This window comes from Triplophysa rosa, linkage group LG16 (genome assembly GCF_024868665.1).
Source record: "Triplophysa rosa linkage group LG16, Trosa_1v2, whole genome shotgun sequence".
Classification (NCBI taxonomy): domain Eukaryota; kingdom Metazoa; phylum Chordata; class Actinopteri; order Cypriniformes; family Nemacheilidae; genus Triplophysa; species Triplophysa rosa.
The window spans coordinates 22,680,784-22,700,619 of record NC_079905.1 but is presented as its reverse complement, the minus strand read 5'-3'; the positions used below and the strand labels follow the sequence as shown (position 1 = coordinate 22,700,619).

General features: G+C 40.8%; 3 protein-coding genes across 3 annotated transcripts; 2 read left to right on the top strand and 1 right to left on the bottom strand.

Moving 5' to 3' along the window:
* Positions 1 to 480: 480 nt before the first annotated feature.
* On the top strand, positions 481 to 6,709 carry nr1d2b (nuclear receptor subfamily 1, group D, member 2b). The gene is made up of 8 exons (XM_057355496.1): positions 481 to 910; positions 2,082 to 2,312; positions 2,816 to 2,904; positions 3,118 to 3,262; positions 3,760 to 4,385; positions 4,456 to 4,641; positions 4,748 to 4,958; positions 5,128 to 6,709. The coding sequence occupies exons 1-8, from the start codon at positions 892 to 894 to the stop codon at positions 5,322 to 5,324; spliced, it is 1,704 nt and encodes a 567-aa protein (XP_057211479.1). The 5' UTR covers positions 481 to 891; the 3' UTR covers positions 5,325 to 6,709.
* Positions 6,710 to 14,019: 7,310 nt separating this feature from the next.
* rpl15 (ribosomal protein L15) lies at positions 14,020 to 17,304 on the bottom strand. The gene is made up of 4 exons (XM_057355508.1): positions 17,221 to 17,304; positions 16,609 to 16,790; positions 16,283 to 16,419; positions 14,020 to 14,376 (listed from the first exon to the last, which is right to left on the bottom strand). Exons 2-4 carry the CDS (start codon positions 16,778 to 16,780, stop codon positions 14,071 to 14,073), a joined length of 615 nt encoding a protein of 204 aa, XP_057211491.1. The 5' UTR covers positions 16,781 to 16,790; positions 17,221 to 17,304; the 3' UTR covers positions 14,020 to 14,070.
* A 180-nt stretch (positions 17,305 to 17,484) lies between these two features.
* nkiras1 (NFKB inhibitor interacting Ras-like 1) lies at positions 17,485 to 19,836 on the top strand. The gene is made up of 4 exons (XM_057355510.1): positions 17,485 to 17,618; positions 18,022 to 18,117; positions 18,847 to 19,088; positions 19,169 to 19,836. The coding sequence occupies exons 2-4, from the start codon at positions 18,024 to 18,026 to the stop codon at positions 19,409 to 19,411; spliced, it is 579 nt and encodes a 192-aa protein (XP_057211493.1). The 5' UTR covers positions 17,485 to 17,618; positions 18,022 to 18,023; the 3' UTR covers positions 19,412 to 19,836.

Below are 19,836 nucleotides of genomic sequence, written 5' to 3'. Positions count from 1 at the left end.
TGTCAAATTTTCACTAACATTTTTTTTGTCTCCACGTCTATAAATCCCATCAACGAATACATTCTTACATTGTTTTGTTCAAGGTTTTCTAATTATATTTGTACTGTGTATCAAAGTAATATGCTACGTTAAACGAATGTGAAAGTACAACATATGTTACCTATATTGTAATTATTACATACAGTATATATTAAATAGCAATTCATAATATGTCAAATTGAATTGTGTTAAATACAATATCCAAAGTATTGTATTCGATCATATATTTTACATTACTCTATTATGTCAATCTTATGTGCTATTCTGTTGATTTCGGGATGAAATATATTCTGGACACAACCTCCACAGTCCTCCGCTCTTGTATGGAGCCCGTGTGGGGTGAGGGAGGGTGCACAGGAGTCCCCTGCAGGAGCAGTGAAAGTGTGTCAGTGGGTTATACTGACGCTGCGGTGGGCGGAGTCACGTTGAAGTGGGTCACGTGACCTGCAGACGGCAGCAGCGGCAGGAGGACAGAGAGCAGCGCAGTTTCACTCGACAGCTCGAGACTCTGTGCGTTAAACTTGTTGTAATCAGACCTCTGATCTGTAACAGCTCGACACGACTCAGTGAGCACTTACAGACACATTTATTGACGTGAATTCGCGCGGATTTCATCTCCAGTGCGCTTTAGCAAGAACTTAATGACACAAAATAGGATATTTATTTTTTAAGAAGAGAGACTGTGAGTCGTTCCAACGAATCGGCGGCATTTGTTTCGGATTTCCTCGGAATGTTAGTGATGTTCACCAGGTAGTGCGGCTATCGGATATAACTTACGAGTTTGACAAACAGAGAAGTGAGTAAAAACGGCATCGACACTCAGGTGACTGCGGCTCAGTGCTGGCGGAGGACATGGACTCGACTCAGGCGGGTAAGATTCGACTCACCGCTTAAGTGCACTTTAATGTCACTTACTGCCGTTGTATTTAAATACATGACAACACTAATACACGTGTGAATGTTTGTCGTGCATGATTTACTCTTTTATGGCATGTAAACTGTACATTAATAGCGTCACGCCACACATTGCGGGTTACTATGGGCTCCTCTCACATGGACCGCTCAGCATAGCCATGTGCGTCTGTGTTTACGCGTCCCGTGCGTCCTCTCTGATTGGTCGAAGGGGGCCCATGACGTGCGCGGTGCATAATTTGCATGGCAGCGTGGACGCGTTCGCAGCTGTAGAGACACGTGAGACGGCTGCGGGTTGACCCACTTTCCGCGCACAGAAAACATGAACAGTACACGTGGGGGCGGGGCAAAGATGCTGTCAATCAACCGTTTAAAACGCTCATTCATTTTTTTTGCTAAAGAAATTGTGGTTTAAAAACCGTAAATGTTAAATAAAAAAAGGTACTTTTTTGTTGGATTTTTTTGTAATGTGTCAAAACGTTTCACAAGTGGCTATTTTAATTTAATGATTTAATTCACATAAATCCTTTTTTCTATAAACAGAAGGCATATGTGTTGATGTTTATTTGTTTTTTCTTGAGTTTTTTTTTTTTTGGAGGAATTTGATCCTCTCTTAATAGTTGATAACATTTAATAAGAGCATATATTTAAGTAAAAAGATTCGGTGTCATTTGTAATGAGATGGTCTGTATCTACTACACCCTTCTGAAACAGGTATTATGTAATAGTGTTACCTAGCCTTTGAGAGTGGGACAGCAGAAATCAGGTCAACACACACACACACACACACACACACACACACACACACACACACACACACACACACACACACACACACACACACACAGAGAAAGAGTCTTGACTAATGAAATATAAAAGAGCTTTAGCAAATCATATCTAAAATGTTGTTTCTTTTAGTGCTTTTAGCATTATTGACGATTATAAATGAGACCGTAAACGGAGAAAGATCCATACACAAATGCACGTCTAGACCGCATACTCGCACTTCTTATCGGGTACACAGATCGGGATTAACATCAGTTATCATTGATCGGAGGAGTTAAATAAAAATCTGTCTGTCACTTTTATTAAAGCGGTCTTGTATTGCTGTTCTGTGTCTCATCCACCAGGTGGAGTGATAGCACGCATTAGCACCTCGAGCTCGGCCTCCAGTCCAGACTCGTGTCACAGCGACTCCTCCAACAGCAGCTATCAGTCCTGCTCTCCGCCCCACGGAGCCTCGCCCAGCCGACGACAGGGCCAGCCCGGCGAGACCCTTCCTGTGGCCCCTCAGCCCCGCCCACCCAGGCACTCCGGATGGAAAGCGCGATCGCCCTCCACAGCTAAAAGTGGAATTACAAGTAAGAGACTGACCTAAAACAACCTTTTAACAGAAGCAGAAACCATTGGCTTTATTGAAATCAACTTTAAATTTTGTTTAACAAATTGATGAGGAGTGCTTCTGGTATGTCAGCCTAAACATGAATAACTTACACTTCTCTCTATTGTTGTTATATAAGTGAATTATAGTATACAAGCTATTTAATGGTCATCTATTTGTAAACTTGAAGAATATACTGTACTGTATATAAAACTGTGTTGAATATGTATGGAACTGTTATATTAGAAATATTTATGACATTTTATAAATTGCGATAGGATAGAGAGTCAGCTACTTGTACATGAAATGTAAGGATATATTTGATGTTTTATGCTTCCTGCATGTATCACCTTTCATGTTTGGTTACTGTCGAGAAGTTGATTAAGAACAGAAATATGAAGTAAAATGAAGGATCGTGTCAGTCCAGAGCACTGAATGTTGAATCTGACTCTGTGTGTGTGTGTGTGTGTGTGTACTCTTCAGAGATTAATGGGCTGGTGTTGCTGTGTAAAGTGTGTGGAGATGTGGCTTCAGGATTTCACTACGGCGTTCACGCCTGTGAGGGCTGTAAGGTGAGAAAATGCGTCATTATGGAGGATTATTTTAGTGTTAAACATCTATCTTTCACTTGTTGTCATTCTGTATCTGGGTCATATCTACCTGTGGTGTCACTTTGCTTTATTTATATCCACAAAGTCTCTCACGTAGCAGGCCCACACCTGCTCGCCACACTGACCCCACGACCACTGACCCTCTCTCTCTCTCTCTCTCTCTCTCTGCTGCAGGGTTTCTTCAGGAGAAGCATTCAGCAGAACATTCAGTATAAAAAGTGCCTTAAGAATGAGAGCTGTACCATCATGCGCATCAACAGGAACCGGTGCCAGCAGTGCCGGTTTAAGAAGTGTCTGCTGGTGGGCATGTCCAGAGATGGTGAGCTCCGGCTACATCCAAACATGCTGATATCTTTCATTTCACAGTTTTTACGTGACTACATACTGGAGAAAATATTTAGCTAAATTACCTTCTGATGTACACGTTACCTTGACTGGGACGTTTAGATATTTATTATATTGTAATTAGGAATTAACAGTTGTGCGTTGTAAGACAAAAATAGATGGGCAGATAGATCAATCTTTTATATTCTACATGGGACTCAACATATCTATATATAACAGAACTGAACTATATAAAAACAATAGAATTTCTCATACAGTATATACACAACATAACAATGAAACATGAGTCACGCGTGTGCCATCCACCCATCCAAATGGATAAAGTGCAGAAAGAAAATGTCCTGACATGGCTGGAAAAACCTAAATGACATCAGTTTGTAAAGTAGCTTCATACGTCCAAGGCGATAGGTGTCAGTATAGAGTCCAAAGTCTGTTAACCTGTGTGAATCTGACAGTGTCTCTGCTCTTCAGCTGTGCGTTTCGGCCGGATTCCCAAACGCGAGAAGCAAAGGATGCTGCTCGAGATGCAGAACACCATGAACAACATGATGAACAATAGCCATGACAACCAGACTCCGCCTCTCTCCGCCGACGGAGTCTCAACGGACAGCGGCTCCGGTGTGTCCTCTCGCTCCTCCTCTACCTCTCCCCAGAGCAACCGATCTGAATCCAGCCCCGAGCCACCGGTCTCCATGGATACGAGCTCGAGCTCAGATTCCTCCAGTGCCACTGACAGTGGGGAGGAGGAGGTCATCGGCACGGTCACCAGGGCCCACCAGGAGACGTTCATGTACAATCAAGAGCGGGTCCATGTGCCTTCACAGGCCCCTGACAACCACGGCCATTTCACAGAGGAGGTCTGGAACCGCCGCGTCGACACGTCCTCAGTGACCAATCAGAATTCTCTATCAAGCTGCATTGCGCAGGTGCCCGAGGGCTCTAGCCAACCATACAGTAGCGTCTGCCCTGTCCGACCGGCCAACAGCAGCCCCTCCGGGCCGGCCCTGCAGAACGTGCCTGTGAGGTACCACAACGATACGCACGCCAGCGCCACCTACAGCGTCCCGACGTGTGCCAGGGCCAACAGAATGCACCTGGTGAGTTATACGCCTCTCGCAAAATGACGCTGCCATTCGCGCTGCTTGACAGTTTATCGATGTTACGTAGGTTTGTCCCATGAATACATCACCTCACGTGGACCCCCAGAAGTCGGGTCACAGAATCTGGGAGGAGTTCTCCATGAGCTTCACCCCAGCCGTCAGGGAGGTGGTGGAGTTTGCCAAACGCATTCCCGGATTCAGAGATCTGTCCGAGCATGACCAGGTCAGCCTGCTGAAGGCCGGCACCTTTGAGGTACGAAATAAAAGATCTATAAATAAACATTTACAACACGGTTGTACAGCAGCCAAATCTGCTGAACACAAAGGACCCGTCAGAACGTGCATGTCTGTTTTTATAGGTGCTGGTGGTGCGTTTTACGTCCCTGTTTGATGTGAAGGAGTGCGCGGTTGCCTTTCTGAGCGGCAGAAAGTACAGCGTAGAGGCGCTGCGCTCCATGGGTGCTGGAGATCTCCTCAACTCGATGTTCGACTTCACTGAGAAACTGCAAGCTCTCAACCTCAGCGAGGAGGAGATGAGTCTCTTCACAGCAGTCGTGCTGGTGTCTGCAGGTACTTACTGCTCTGTAAGGTTTTAATAAAAAACAAGCTGAGCAGCGCATCTTCATTGAAAAAGACATTTTTTGAGTTATTGATACTTTCTGACAGATGCCTGGTTATAGATTTATTGTTAAAATCCCGATATCTGTTCCCGAAAATCATATGAATAAATTCCCCACAGATCGTTCCGGTCTTGAGAATGTGAACTCAGTCGAGGCGCTGCAGGAGTCTCTGATTCGAGCTCTTCGCAGTCTGATCACCAAGAATCATCCCAACGAGATCGCCATCTTCACCAAACTGCTCCTGAAACTGCCCGACCTGCGCTCGCTCAACAACATGCACTCTGAGCAGCTCCTGGCCTTCAAGGTCCACCCCTGACCACCCGAAGCCCCGCCCCATCCACTTCCACAACCTGTCCGCTCGGCCGAGGAGAATCTGAGACTTTCCCAGTGAAGGTCTGTGGAGGGGGCAGGAACCGATGAAGTCGTAGTACTGTAAACCATATCGCCTCCGTTTGTTCTACCGCACACCACTCGCAGATGCAAACTACAAAGGTTTCGTTGTAGATGCTTACGAGAGTTTGTGCGATCGCGAGGCTTGTGTGTACGTGGAGGCGCCTTGAATTTGTCTTTAGATTCATACCGTGTGCAATAAGTGACACGTTCACTGTCTTTGGATTGTTTGTTTTCTGATCTGCTTCAGAAATTGGCTGCGTGGTCGTATGAAAGCTGTGTGCAGATGGTGGGTTATTCCCGCAGCACGCCTCGACATCCATTACGCTTGAAAGAAAAAGCAACAACTGAAAATGGAAGAATGTGGAACAAGCTGCTAATCTGAGCTTTCCGACCGAAAGACGCACGAATGTTTCACGGATAGATATATTTTTATAGTATCATCTTCTGTCTTAAAATGTCTAGTAAAGTGAAAATGGTTTGGCCCGAAACATTCTGTTCAGAATTGAGTACCGATCATAGAAGCGTAGTTCAACTGTTGATATATTTATAACTAGATGAATAATAACACGTGGTTTTATGGCACAGACGTTTATAGGTACCTCGTATCGCTGAGCGCTGAGGTTTAACGCTGCCAAAGATTGTTCAATGGGACTGTACGCTTGCAGTGTGTTGACCAACTATTCGCATACTTGCAACATAAATAAAGTATTTATCTTACAGCTGCGTAATGGTGCGTCTGTCAATTAATGACACAACGTTTAATGATGCTACTCAACTAAAGAAGAAACAAACGTTTAATATAACTATAGGAAGCGTGCATTGACAAAACTATCCATATACTGATGCCGTAATGCTGAGGACACACCCTAGCTGACACCTGATTATCTGATTGGTTGTAAAACACATTGATGGTTTGGGGTAATTGTTTTTACATCAATGTAATTTATTCGTTTTTCTTCACTAAGTAAATGTTTTTGTAGAATTATTGCTTTCGTGTCTCTAAACTGCATGCATAGTCATGGCCTGTTGAATCAGACCACGAGGAGGAAATGGGAAACAGGAAGTGATGTCACTGCTCCGGCAGTGCCTCACAGTGTGGACTGTTTGTGGGTCAGTCCTCTGCAGATGAGTTCTCATGTAAAAACTGATGTATTAGAGTATCTTGAGTTGTGTTTGGTGTTGATGTTCTTGTGTGTCAGTGTTCAACCTGCAGCTCACTCAGCGTTGTGTTGCCATATTCCAGTCTGTTTTCTTCTGTGAAAGCATTGTAAGATCGATATATATATATAATGAAATAAAAATAGAGAAAACAAATGAATGAATCCTTTTGTTTTTTTTGTGATATATCTTCTTGTCATAAATAATTCACAAGTCTAACAAGTTTAAAATGAGATGGTCTCTGATAATATCCAGAAGTATGTGAAAACAGACTTTTCCTTGAAAGTGCTTGAATGAACTTAAACTAGATTTTGTTAGCGCAGAATGCTTTAGTCAAGCATCAATGCTTGACTAAAACAGCGCTTGTACTGAACAAGTTGGTCTTCTCAAACAAATCTTTAATTTAACAGATCGTTCTCCTTCACCCAATGTATTGACTTTTTGATTTATAGATCTAGTATTTGACACAATATAGGGTCATATTTTTCCAGATGTATAAGTGTAAATCTATTTTTATCACAGTATTTTGTGGTGACGCCTATATGCTGTGTCTCAAATGCAACCACAATATTGAAAACAAAACACCTGAATGTGTATAAATGATCTTCTTGTTTAAGATAACTTAATGACAAAGGAGTACTTTTTACATCCGATTGGCTGCACTAGATTGCAACTAGCAACAATGCCGCAACTAGAGGATGAAAACTATTTGTAGAAGCTGAGACATGCAACCAGCCAGGTAGACCTGAAGATAAATTATAAAAAGATTCACTTAGTTTACTTTGGTCACTTGTGACTGTGATGTATGAAATGGACTGTTATCTGATAATAGTTTGTGAAGAGCTAAATCATTAAATGCAAGATTTTGAAACGTACAGAAAAGTAAAATCAAGTTGTGAAAGATTAAATGTATCACCTGCCTGTGCTTATCTTATACAAAATCCAATTTAAACAATGGAGATTATATCAATATTTTTCACATGTATACCTTCGTGAACAAAAATTTTGAAAATAGATGATAAATTGTGAATTCTGGGCACGGACAATTCAACAGCACTAACCTATTTGGATTCATGACTAATGCCGTTGTCAAGTGATTCCTAGCCGTTTGCAAGGTTTTCAATATGCAGAACTCTTACACATGAAAAGACGGTCCACTACAAGAAGAATCCAACTGGTTTTCACTCATTGACCACACTTTTGCTCTCCTGACAATTCAATGCAGTGTTCAAAAGGTCAATCAACCAGGTAAAAAAACACAAATACAAACACCACATAAGGGTAAGCACAAACAATGTAAATACAATCACACAAACAGGATTTAGCAAACACAGGACTTAAATAATCAATTTTAAATTGACAGCAGATATTTAACCACTTACACAATAAATATATATTTTTAATTCTGATGATTTAACACTTTAAAGGTGTGATGAACTGGGCTTGTTTATTGTTTTATACTGTTGTATGAGGTCTACTTATGACGTTCACATGGTTTTTACATTTAAAAACATCAAAATCAATAAGTAACAGGCTATTTTCTACCCGGGTTTTGAGGCCAGCTCTACAAACGCTCAGTTTGAATGGGCGTTCCGCCATGAAGACTTGGAAGTAAACGCCCACTGCTATGATTGGATAGCAGGTTGCGTTGTAAACTTGGTTGGAGCCTTCTGTGAATTTGGTTAGACACGTAACGTTAGGTTACACATTAGCACCATTCGCACGGGATGATTTTACTCAAATTTACTGATTTATTTCCCGGATGTGATGGCAAGGCTTTGCGTATAGTTTGTATAGCCTATATTTGTATTGCGTTAATGATATATGACCGTACCTGTCAGCATATGAGAACCGTGATCGCGAACCGGACAGAAGATCACCGCGATCGTGGTGTTTGAGAGGGAGAGGGTGATCCTCAAAGAGGTAGAGGTACATTATTTTTGATATACATTATTAAAGGGTCCCATATTTTGTAGAATGTTCCAGTTGAACCTCTGACAAAGTATTTGATCTTTTCAGTTTTCAGAAACACCTTTAGGTCACTAAGCCATAACGACAGTTTAAGTGGAGTTGGCGATTTCCATTCTAAAATAATTGTTCTTCTAGCTATTAATGTTGCAAATGCAAAGGCATTTTCTTTATTCTTAGTTATGTAAGTGTCATCACCTGTGGTACTAAACAAAGCCATTATTGCGTTAGGTTGAATTCTTATTTTAAAAGCTGAGCCTAAGATCTCAAAAATTGAAAACCAATATTGTCTCAATTTAGAACATGACCAGACAACTTTCAATCGAATCAAATTAAGTCTGGCACATGATGAAATGGTATTTATTCTGTTAACAGCTTTATCCCAGTTATCCTCAGACACGTCAACCCCTAGCTCCCCCATCCATTCTGTTTTCATCTTCTCTAGTGATGTAGTTTGGAATGTCATAGTTAAGTTATATATTTTGGAAATAAGCCCCTTGGAGTGTGTAGGCATCTTAAGAATTAAGTCTAGTTGTGGTTCACAGGGCATTTGAGGAAATGTGGGACAATGGGCCCGGATAAAATGACGCGTCTGAAGATAGCGGAAAAAAATCTGATTTTGGAATATTACATTTTTGTACCAGATCATTAAAATTAGCAAAACTATTGTCAATGAAAAAATCTTTACATTTACCTAGGCCCAATTCTTGCCATTGCTTAAAAGTAGTATCTAGCTTGGCAGCTGGGAAAAGATGATTATTACATATGGGGGCTTCCAAGGAGAAGTCTGTGAGTTGAAATGTTTGTCTAAACTGATTATATATTTTAAGAGTTGAGACAACAACTAGACTTGAGGAGAACTGTGATGGTGGGAATGGTGACTTCATTGTTATCAGTACAGCCAGCGATGTTGATTTACAAGCTTTTGCCTCCACTTCGCACCATTCTGTATGCGGGGTCTGAAACCAATAAGCTATTTTTTGTAGATTTGCTGCCCAGTAATAGTTTAACAAATTTGGGAGAGCCAGTCCTCCATCCTTTTTAGGTCTTTCAAGAAATTCTTGCGTATCCTTGGCTCCCCATATAAACGTTGACTTAAAAAAAAGACTTTGTTGCTGCCTTATCTCAAACTAATTTACATTTGTAAATAATGTCCATGCACAATAATGTCAAAACAAAAAAAAACAGATTTGTGACTTAGAAGTTTGCAAATTTATTGAAAAAAAAAAACAAAAATAAATACATTGTATAAGTATTCATACCCTTAAATCAGAAGATGGTTAAAGCACCTTAACACACTCAAATCTTTCTGGGTATGATGTGACAAGCATACATCTGCATTTGGCAATTTTGCCATTCTTCTCCTCAGATCCTCTCAAACTCTGTCAGGTTGGATGGAGATCATCAGTAGACAGACATATTCAGGTTTCTACAGAGATGTTCAGTTGGGTTCAAGCACTAGCTGGGCCACTCAAGGACATAGACAGAGTTGTCCATAAGCCACTCTTGCATTGTTTAAGTTGTGTGCTTAGGATCATTGTCATGTTGGAGAATGAACCTTCTGCCCTGTCCGAGGTTCTGAATGATCTGGGCTAGATTTTCATGATCATTATCTCCGTATTTTGTGCCATTGAGCTTTTCTTCACTTTACAGTTGAGACGGTATTGTACAGGTGTTGAGCAGTGCCTGGTGTTCTCCAGACATGATGCATGAAACTGAGATTCATCAGACAAGGGAATCTTGTTTCGGACAGTTTGAAAGATTCATTGAAGTACGTTTTTGACTATTTCAAGTTTTCATGTGTCTTCACTGGACACTCGGCCATAAAGCCCAGATTGGTGGAGTGTTGCAGTGATGTTTGTCCTTCTGTAAGTTTCTCCCATCTCCATATATGATCATGGAGCTCAACCAGAGTGATCATCAGCTTCTCGCTCACCGCTCTAACCAAGACCCTTCTCCATCGATGGCTCAGTTTGGACAGGAGGTCAGCTCAAGTAAGAGATCTGGTGGTTCCAAACCTCTTTCATTGAGGATAAATGGAGGCTACATGCGTCTGTGAACCTTCAATACAGCAGATTGTTTTCAGAAGTCTTCCCCAGATCTGTGACTTGATACAATCCTGTCTCAGAGCTCAACTGGCAGTTCTTTTGACCTCATGTCTTGGTTTTTACTTTGATATGCATTTTCAGCTGTTGCACCCTTTATAGAGAGGTATGTGCCGCTCCAAATCATACTTATTCAATTGAATTTGGCACAGGTTAACTCCACTCGAAGTGTAGAAACATCAACAAGCAAAACTAATGCTTCCGAGCTAAATTTCAAGTGTCCCAGAAAAGGGTATGAATACTTATGCAATGTACTTACTTCAGTTTTTAATTTTGAATAAATTTGCAAATCAGTTTTTTGTTCTGTCATTATTGTGCATGGAAAGTAGATTAATGTATTTTTTATTTAATTTAAAGTAGTTTAAGATAAGGCAGCAACATACAAAATGTGAATAAAATGAAGGGGGATACATACTTTTGCAAGGCACTGTAAATGCATGTTAACAAAAACATGTTAGACTCGCTATCGTGGGTTGGTTGGTTGGTCTTAACAGTTAGTTAAGTGGTAGCAGCCTTACCAAAAAATAAAAGAGTACAATGTAATGTAATCTGTAACAATAAATATTAACTGTGCTCTAATTATGAGTATTTTAGAATGTAATGTAATTTCATTACAAGTACTTCTTTGGAATCTGGTCACCACTGCAAATTCACATTTAGCCAAATTTCACACAGAACGCGTTTTTCATGTATGAAAACGCGAGGCCCGCCGTGCTGCTTTTTTGGTTGGCTTTTTGAAGCATCAGAAGCGTCTCGCCTGGGCTAAAGACAAAAAGGACTGGACTGCTGCTGAGTGGTCCAAAGTTATGTTCTCTGATGAAAGTAAATTTTGCATTTCCTTTGGAAATCAGGGTCCCAGAGTCTGGAGGAAGAGAGGAGAGGCACAGAATCCACGTTGCTTGAGGTCCAGTGTAAAGTTTCCACAGTCAGTGATGGTTTGGGGTGCCATGTCATCTGCTGGTGTTGGTCCACTGTGTTTTCTGAGGTCCAAGGTCAACGCAGCCGTATACCAGGAAGTTTTAGAGCACTTCATGCTTCCTGCTGCTGACCAACTTTATGGAGATGCAGATTTCATTTTCCAACAGGACTTGGCACCTGCACACAGTGCCAAAGCTACCAGTACCTGGTTTAAGGACCATGGTATCCCTGTTCTTAATTGGCCAGCAAACTCGCCTGACCTTAACCCCATAGAAAATCTATGGGGTATTGTGAAGAGGAAGATGCGATATGCCAGACCCAACAATGCAGAAGAGCTGAAGGCCACTATCAGAGCAACCTGGGCTCTCATAACACCTGAGCAGTGCCACAGACTGATCGACTCCATGCCACGCCGCATTGCTGCAGTAATTCAGGCAAAAGGAGCCCCAACTAAGTATTGAGTGCTGTACATGCTCATACTTTTCATGTTCATACTTTTCAGTTGGCCAAGATTTCTAAAAATCCTTTCTTTGTATTGGTCTTAAGTAATATTCTAATTTTCTGAGATACTGAATTTGGGATTTTCATTAGTTGTCAGTTATAATCATCAAATTAAAAGAAATAAACATTTGAAATATATCAGTCTGTGTGTAATGAATGAATATAATATACAAGTTTCACTTTTTGAATGGAATTAGTGAAATAAATAAACCTTTTGATGATATTCTAATTATATGACCAGCACTTGTATACACATATACAGTACATACAGCCTGTGTATAAACGTGTCTTTACAAAGGTCTGCATGATAAATAATGTAAAGTGGTTTGTCGTAATATAAGATCACACAGAGCTGTGACTATTCCGTTACCGGCGTAAAATGTACACAATAAAAGCCAAAAACATGCAATATTGTTCCAATATTGTAACAATTTAGCTTGTTAAAAGAAATAATATTTTACACAACATTGGTTTGGTTAATTAGACATCTGTTTTGCTTCATGAACAAAAATGAGCAAGAACACGACTGCGATACATTACACTTTTATACATTACAAATGTGATGAGCCATTTGTCAACTAAACCAAATGTGCTTGACACTTTTGCATGATTAAAAATCATTTTTTCTCGTCATCTCTTGAACACATCTTTCTACAGCTCTATTTGTGTGTAATTTATAAGGATGCACCGATACCACATTTTCCTTTGCCGATCCGATTCCGATACCTGAATTCTTAGTATCGGCCAATACCGATCCTGATCCGATACTAGCACAGTTTTTCTTGATCAATGTAGAATTAAATATTTTTATCTTTTATTGCCAGAGGTAGATAGTACTTAAGCATTTTTACTTTCAGGTACATTTTTAAATATCTGTACTTTATCTTTACTTACAAAAAATACTTCACTACATTATAAAGCACATCATACTTTTTACTCCACTACATTTCATAAATAGATGTTGTTTTTAACCTTTTAATCCTTGAGTACATGAAAATCTACTTTCTTTTACTTAAGTTTTTTACTTTTAAAAGTAGAAAAGTAGGATTAAATGTGATTAAGTACTGTATTAAAGGTCAAAACCATATAAAAATGAATTTATAAATTCTACAGGAGTCTGATATATGCTTTACAATATGGTCTCAAAGTACAGATACTTAAAAAATGTTTAACAAATAAATCTGTTTATTGCACAAAACTATCACTGTATAAAAGTCTCCAATGCAGAGTGGAACAGACTTGCTCATGCGCATCCTGGACACAGAATGATGCGCTTAATACATTCGCTTCTGTTATTTACAATCATGCGCGTTGGACACAGAATGATGCGCTTAATGCAGCGTGTCACTCACGAGCATCCCGGACTCATAATGATGCGTCCTTGTGATGATCCTTCTGATGTCGCTGGGATCTTTGCTCCTCAAGTTCAAAACAGTTATAACACAAAGAGAAGAGATATGTTATGTGTTTAACACACAGTGCATTGCATCCATCCAAAGGTTGAAACAAGTGTTATTGTGTATAAATGACACACAACATAGACCGCTTTTAAACAAAACCATAGACTATTATCTAGTGATTATGAAGAATAATGAAAACATTGGAACGAGTAACGTCCTGACTGTTACCGGACACATGCATGCTGGATGGAGATTGACAGACAGCACCAGCAGAGGTCAGAGCTTCTTAATTATGCTATATTGGTTTATTCCTCGCATAAAGCTATCAGAAATACATGACGTGGAATACAGCGCATGAAAACTTTTACGGTGGTTTCCTGATAGTTAGTCCTTTTTGACGCTTAAGAGTAACATACACGGGTAACGCAACGAATCGGATTAGAATGGAACACGACAGTCCGACAACCGATCCAGCAAAAAAGACCCGTATCGGCCCCAATTCCGATCCAGAGTATCGGATCGGTGCATCCCTAGTTATAAACCTTGAAATAAACAGGAGCAGACACAGTGACCGTAACAAAGGTACTTTTTATTTGAATAAATGTACAACACACACTCTTTAACGGTAACGGCGCAGCTGCAGGGTGTTGCGTCTCTTCCAGGCCGCGCGACGAGAGCCGCCGATGGTGAGGTGGAACTTGTGGCCCTTGCCCAGCCCTCGGCTCTTCTTGCCTGCAGATGTGAGACCGCGCATTTCCCTGTGCTTGTGCACAGCCTTGGTGATCCATTGAGTGTCGGGGTTGCGTCTGATGGCTTTGTGGAAGGTGTCGATGAGGATCACCTCAAAGAACTTGTATGTGGAGTCTTCACCCACCCAGTAGGAGTTGAGCACCCGCAGACCTCCGCAGTGACGGCCAGCACGCTCCTAACAACAACAACAAGAGGAACGGAGCACTTACAAACCAGCACAACATAACCAGAATAAAGCAGGATGTGGGATATTTACAAAGCAATTACATGTCAATGTAAAAACTGGGAATTGCAAACACAGATGAACACAATTTACAACAGAAATTCGCTCAATATATTGACAACATGCATGAAAATAAAATAAAAACTGTGGCCATCTGTGTTGAGTGCATAAGACAAGTGTCACACTTTTACTAGTTTATGAAGTTAATGACTTCAAACTCCTGCAGAAACAATGAACATACTCAAAAACATATGAAGTCTGTATCGAAATACTGTCTGTACAGTGCTCAAGAAAACTGCTGGCGTAAAACTTAAGTGTTGTCTTAAGTACCACAACATCAAATCAGCATAGTGTATAGTGGGCGTGACCCCGAGTCGTCAACGATTCGATGCTTGTAAAGTAACTAATTACTTTTGAAAATAAGTAAACTGTAAAGTAACTGGATTACTTTCTTGGAGAAGTAATCAGTAGCTAATTACTATTTCCAAGTAACTTGACCAACGGGGACTGTTACCGTTAAATGTTTCTATGCTCTCCTACTTGTAAGTCGCTTTGGATAATAGCGTCTGACAAATAAATAAATGTAACTATGGGTGACCCCGATCGTCGACGATTGGATGCTTCGATCAGAGGAGCCTGATTCGACTACCAATCTCACAGTGGAATCTTCGCAGAGGTGTTGGGGATGCAGAGGGGATCATGGCATTTTGGTTATATGGGAAGTGGCGTAGCAGACGGGCATGCACTGCGCTATTTCTGATGTAAAGAAATGGGTCATTTTTAGGGTTGGGTACTGAAACCACTGGCGCAAGGTCTGCCTATGACTCAGCGCAGGATCGTGTCTCTCCGCGTCTTCTGTGCTGTGAGAGCGGTGAAGAGAAGCAGCACGTTCCGCATGCACCCGCAGATGACCCGCACATGAATGTGTGCACCGTTACCAAACATCTGTCACTTACTGAATGTTTGGGCATTTAAATATGAATTAACACCTTCTCTTTAAATGCACGTATACCTTTACTTAAACGCTGCATGATAAACAATGAAGTAAAATAACCAAAATCAACATATACTGTATAGCAAGCACGACGCAGACTTTTGGAACTGAAAGCAAGCGTGTGTGTCAGGGACGGAGAAAGGGTGCGCAGGAAAAAGGTGAAAGGAACTTTTTGACCATTTAAATGGTAAGATGCTTTATTGCATTCCTCCTTTACATGCGGTAAATAAAGTCACTTTATTGGTAGTTCATTGGTAATGACCGTGCTCTATTCTCCTATAAAATAATAAATTCCCGTATAAAAAATAAAAATAATCCATTGAGTATTTTAAAAACAGTTTTGAGGAGAGATCTGGTCTATTGTATGGCACAGGATTGTTACGTGATGTTTAAGGAAAATTAATTTTAGTATTTGTGGCTTGCGTTTTGAAAATGATGTTCCCCTGCATTTCAGACATTTTGTCTAAACATTTATTTTGCACATTGCACTTTCTTTCGTTTCAAATAGTTATCAGAACACAGATGCCAATATCTTGAAGAAAGTGGGGAACTGAACAGCAATGGTACCCATTCACATCTATTGTACGGACACAAAAGTAATGCACGTCACAGTTCAGTTTCACAACATTCTTCTAAATATTTTTGTGTTCTCTGTGAACTACGGCTTTAACATCCAGATGTTGCAGTCACGTCTACAATAAGAAAAAATGTCCTGTACAACAAGTAATTCAGTTCAATTCATCAAACAGCACACACCAAAAAGCAAGATTCATAACCGTGTGATGTTACAAACCACCACCACGACAGATCAGAAGAAAGCGTACATCTGAATGCAGTGCGGTGACAGAGACGCCGTTCACGTACCTCAGCAACTGACTGCAGGCTGCGCGCAAACTTGATCTGGTTAACACCATGGTGCACGGGCTTGCCATAGGTGGCACCTTTGGGCACGGGGCGCTTTCGGCCTCCACGGCGCACACGTATACGGTAGATGACGTAGCCTGTTTGGATGAAAGCACAAATGAATCAAGAAACAAAGACTTGACGAAACTATGATGCCAAAGTTACAGTAATAAACACTGAACTAAAGATTGAAACGGTCAGCACTGCAACTAGAAATCACCCTCATCCAGAACTGCCTACTTTTAGACACGGGATGGAGGAGATGTGCTAGCGGTCTCATCACTCACCCTGCTTGGCCTTGTAGCCCAGTCTGCGGGCTTTATCGGGTCTGGTGGGTCTAGGAGCCCGATGGAGAGAAGACAGCTGACGGTACTGCCAACACCGCACGCGAAGCAGAAACCTCATCACATCAGACTGCTTCTTCCTCCATAACTCCTGCATGTACTTGTACGCTCCCATGATGCCTCACCTGTCACAACAAACATTTCAATAAGCAAAACAATAATAACTTTATAATGACATAAGTTGACAAATCAAACATGGGAAGTGACGTGTTTTAACAAGTGTAAAACACACATTACAGTTCACGTAATGTATAGCCACGACATATCAACACGTGCCAAAACAACACCATTTTTTTAAATAACCGACAGCAAAACACTTTGCATCTAAATAACGTACAGCAACGTGCAAGAGCGGGCGTGACATTAGCAACGCTACTACTGCCCTCAGTTAGCGCTAAAATCAACGCAAAAGTCATTATTGCGAAAAAGAACGATATCGTTTGATCACTAATACATTCCGACACATCAATGTGAATTCTGTGACTCGGATGACTTTATCTGATGTGTGATATTTGATGGATTCTAGGTTCAGAAAACTGATAAAGTCTCGCTTACTTGATGGCGTACTAACCGGAAAGAGAGAGGAAATTTACCCACAATGCTTTAAAAGAACGCGACGGCGGCTTCCCCCTCCGCTGGCAAAGAAATGTGGGAAATGTAGTTTTGTGCTGGTAAACTTTATCAGAGTGTGTAACAAGTTAGATAGCAATATGTTATACATTTTTTGATGGCATTTTTAATTCTGGGCCAAAGAACGCGATGTTATTGTATGCTCCGTTTTTACAATATTCACAAGCTTTGTCGAGGATGAGAGCGAGCGGATGTGACGTATGATAACGGCGCCGTTCGCGCACAGAGATGCTAAAAGTCTTTTTATTTTCTGATATTTTTTGAACGATTACTAGTAATCGTTGTTGTGTCTTAAATGTCCTTGGACTATTACACGGCCTAAGGTAAGTTACTAGCTGTCAAGTTATTTAGCCAACTCGTAAATGTCATTTAAGCAGGTTTTGTCTGAACGCAGGACAGTTGGTCATCTCTTTCTGTTGACAATAATCACTTAAAAATAAAACATTGTGTGATTGAATATAATACAAGTATAATATTAGGTATATTTTGATGTGTTAGGATTTTCTACACTTTTACACAAACGTTGAGTGAATAATGTCATTTGCAGCGTTTCATGGATTGAGTACATCATTTACTCATAAAAGAACTAACGTTAACTTACTATAATCTGTAAAACTATAGTTTTTTTCGTGACTTTGATCATTTGTTTGCAAGGTAATGCAAATATGATATTGGATTTGAATCATTTTCCTGTGAAATAAGTTGTGATGTTTGTGTGCGTTTCAGTGATGGGTAAGGGCTGTAAGGTTGTGGTTTGTGGTATGACGTCAGTGGGGAAAACCGCAATCCTGGAGCAGCTGCTGTATGGTACTCACTCTGTAGGTATGTGTCAGTCTGCAGGTACACAACTGTTAGTGAAAAGTGTCTGTGTGTTGAACAAATAAAGGCGATTCATTGTAACAGACATACTTTAATAACATTAAAGGGATAGCTCACCAAAAAATGAAAATTCAGTCATTGTTTACTCTCGCTCGGGTTGTTACAAATCTGTATAAATTTCTTTGTTGTAGTAACACAAAGGAAGATATTGCGAAGAACGTCATTAAGCAAACAGATCTCATCCACCATTGACTCCCATAGTAGTTATTTTCCCTACTATGGCAGGAAATGGGGGATGAGATCTGTTTGGTTACTGACATTCTTCCAAATATCTTCCTTTGTGTTCGGCAGAGCAAAGACATTTATACAGGTTTGGAACAACTTGGGGTGAGTGAATGATGACAGAAATTGTATTTTTGGGTGAACTATCCCTTTAAAAATGAGCCGTTTACACACAACCAGTCGGCGGTTAAGAAAGAGTTTCAACATTCTACAACATTCTCTTCACAAGTTCACAACTAAAAATATTCACGAGGGATGAGTTTTAAACTGCATGACAACTTCAGTGGCAGTGTATGAAATGTGTGCCTTGTGTTGTGTTGACCCGGCCCAATATTTTAAATAGGCAAAGATTTTACTGACATTTCACCAAGAATACTGTATGTGCTTCATTAAAGTGTATTGTGTTTGTGTTGAGTCTCCATGTCCATTAAACAGGACGGTTTGTTTCAGGCGCAGAAACCAGTGACACTCAAGAGGACATATATGTGGCATCTGTCGAGACGGATCGTGGCGTGAGGGAGCAGTTACGTCTCTATGACACGCGAGGGCTGCGTGATGGTCTGGATTTACCCAAACACTTGTTCTCCGTGGTTGACGGTTTTGTGTTGGTCTACAGCGTGGACAGTCTGGACTCCTTCAGAAAAGTCGAGCTCCTGAAGAAAGAAATAGACAAGTCGCGAGACAAAAAAGAGGCAAAAGCCCAGCGTTTTTCAAGCATTAGACTTCCATTGGTTTCCCCAGAATGCTACTGAGCGTGTGTTTGTGTGTGCAGGTGATGGTGATGGTGTTGGGGAACAAGTGTGACCTGCGGGAGCGTCGGCAGGTGGATCAGGAGGCGGCGCAGCAGTGGGCTCGGGGGGAGAAAGTCAAACTGTGGGAGGTGAGCGTGACGGAGAGAAGCTCTTTAATGGAACCCTTCACCAGCCTTACCAGCCGCCTGACGCAGCCTCAGAGTAAATCCTCTTTCCCTCTGCCCGGCCGCAAGAGCAAAGGAGCGCCCTCCAATGACATCTGAACCCCAGACTCTTTCTTTAGTGCATTAAAGACGTTTACGGGCCAGTTAGCAGCGGCTGTATTTGTATTCACGAAGGAGGGCAATAAAAAGAGTAGTATAGATTAACTGTATTCTACTGTAACATGTGATTGAGTTGGTCAGAATTTTTGGTCATAATATTTCAAACTTTATATTTTGCGCGAAACGGATCCAGGTTTAGACATTATTCATACATTACCCCTGAAGTTCTCATTTCCAAAATGCAAAATGTCTGCAAATACATTCGGATGTTTTACTTTGTGTATTTATTTGTAACTATTCCTCTCCATAATGATTTAAATTACTGTTGTATAGTAACCTTGTCTTTGTAGTACAATCACAATTACTGTAATAAATTATTTTAAATGAACAGTTGAATTACATTGAATAAAGTTCATTTAACTAAA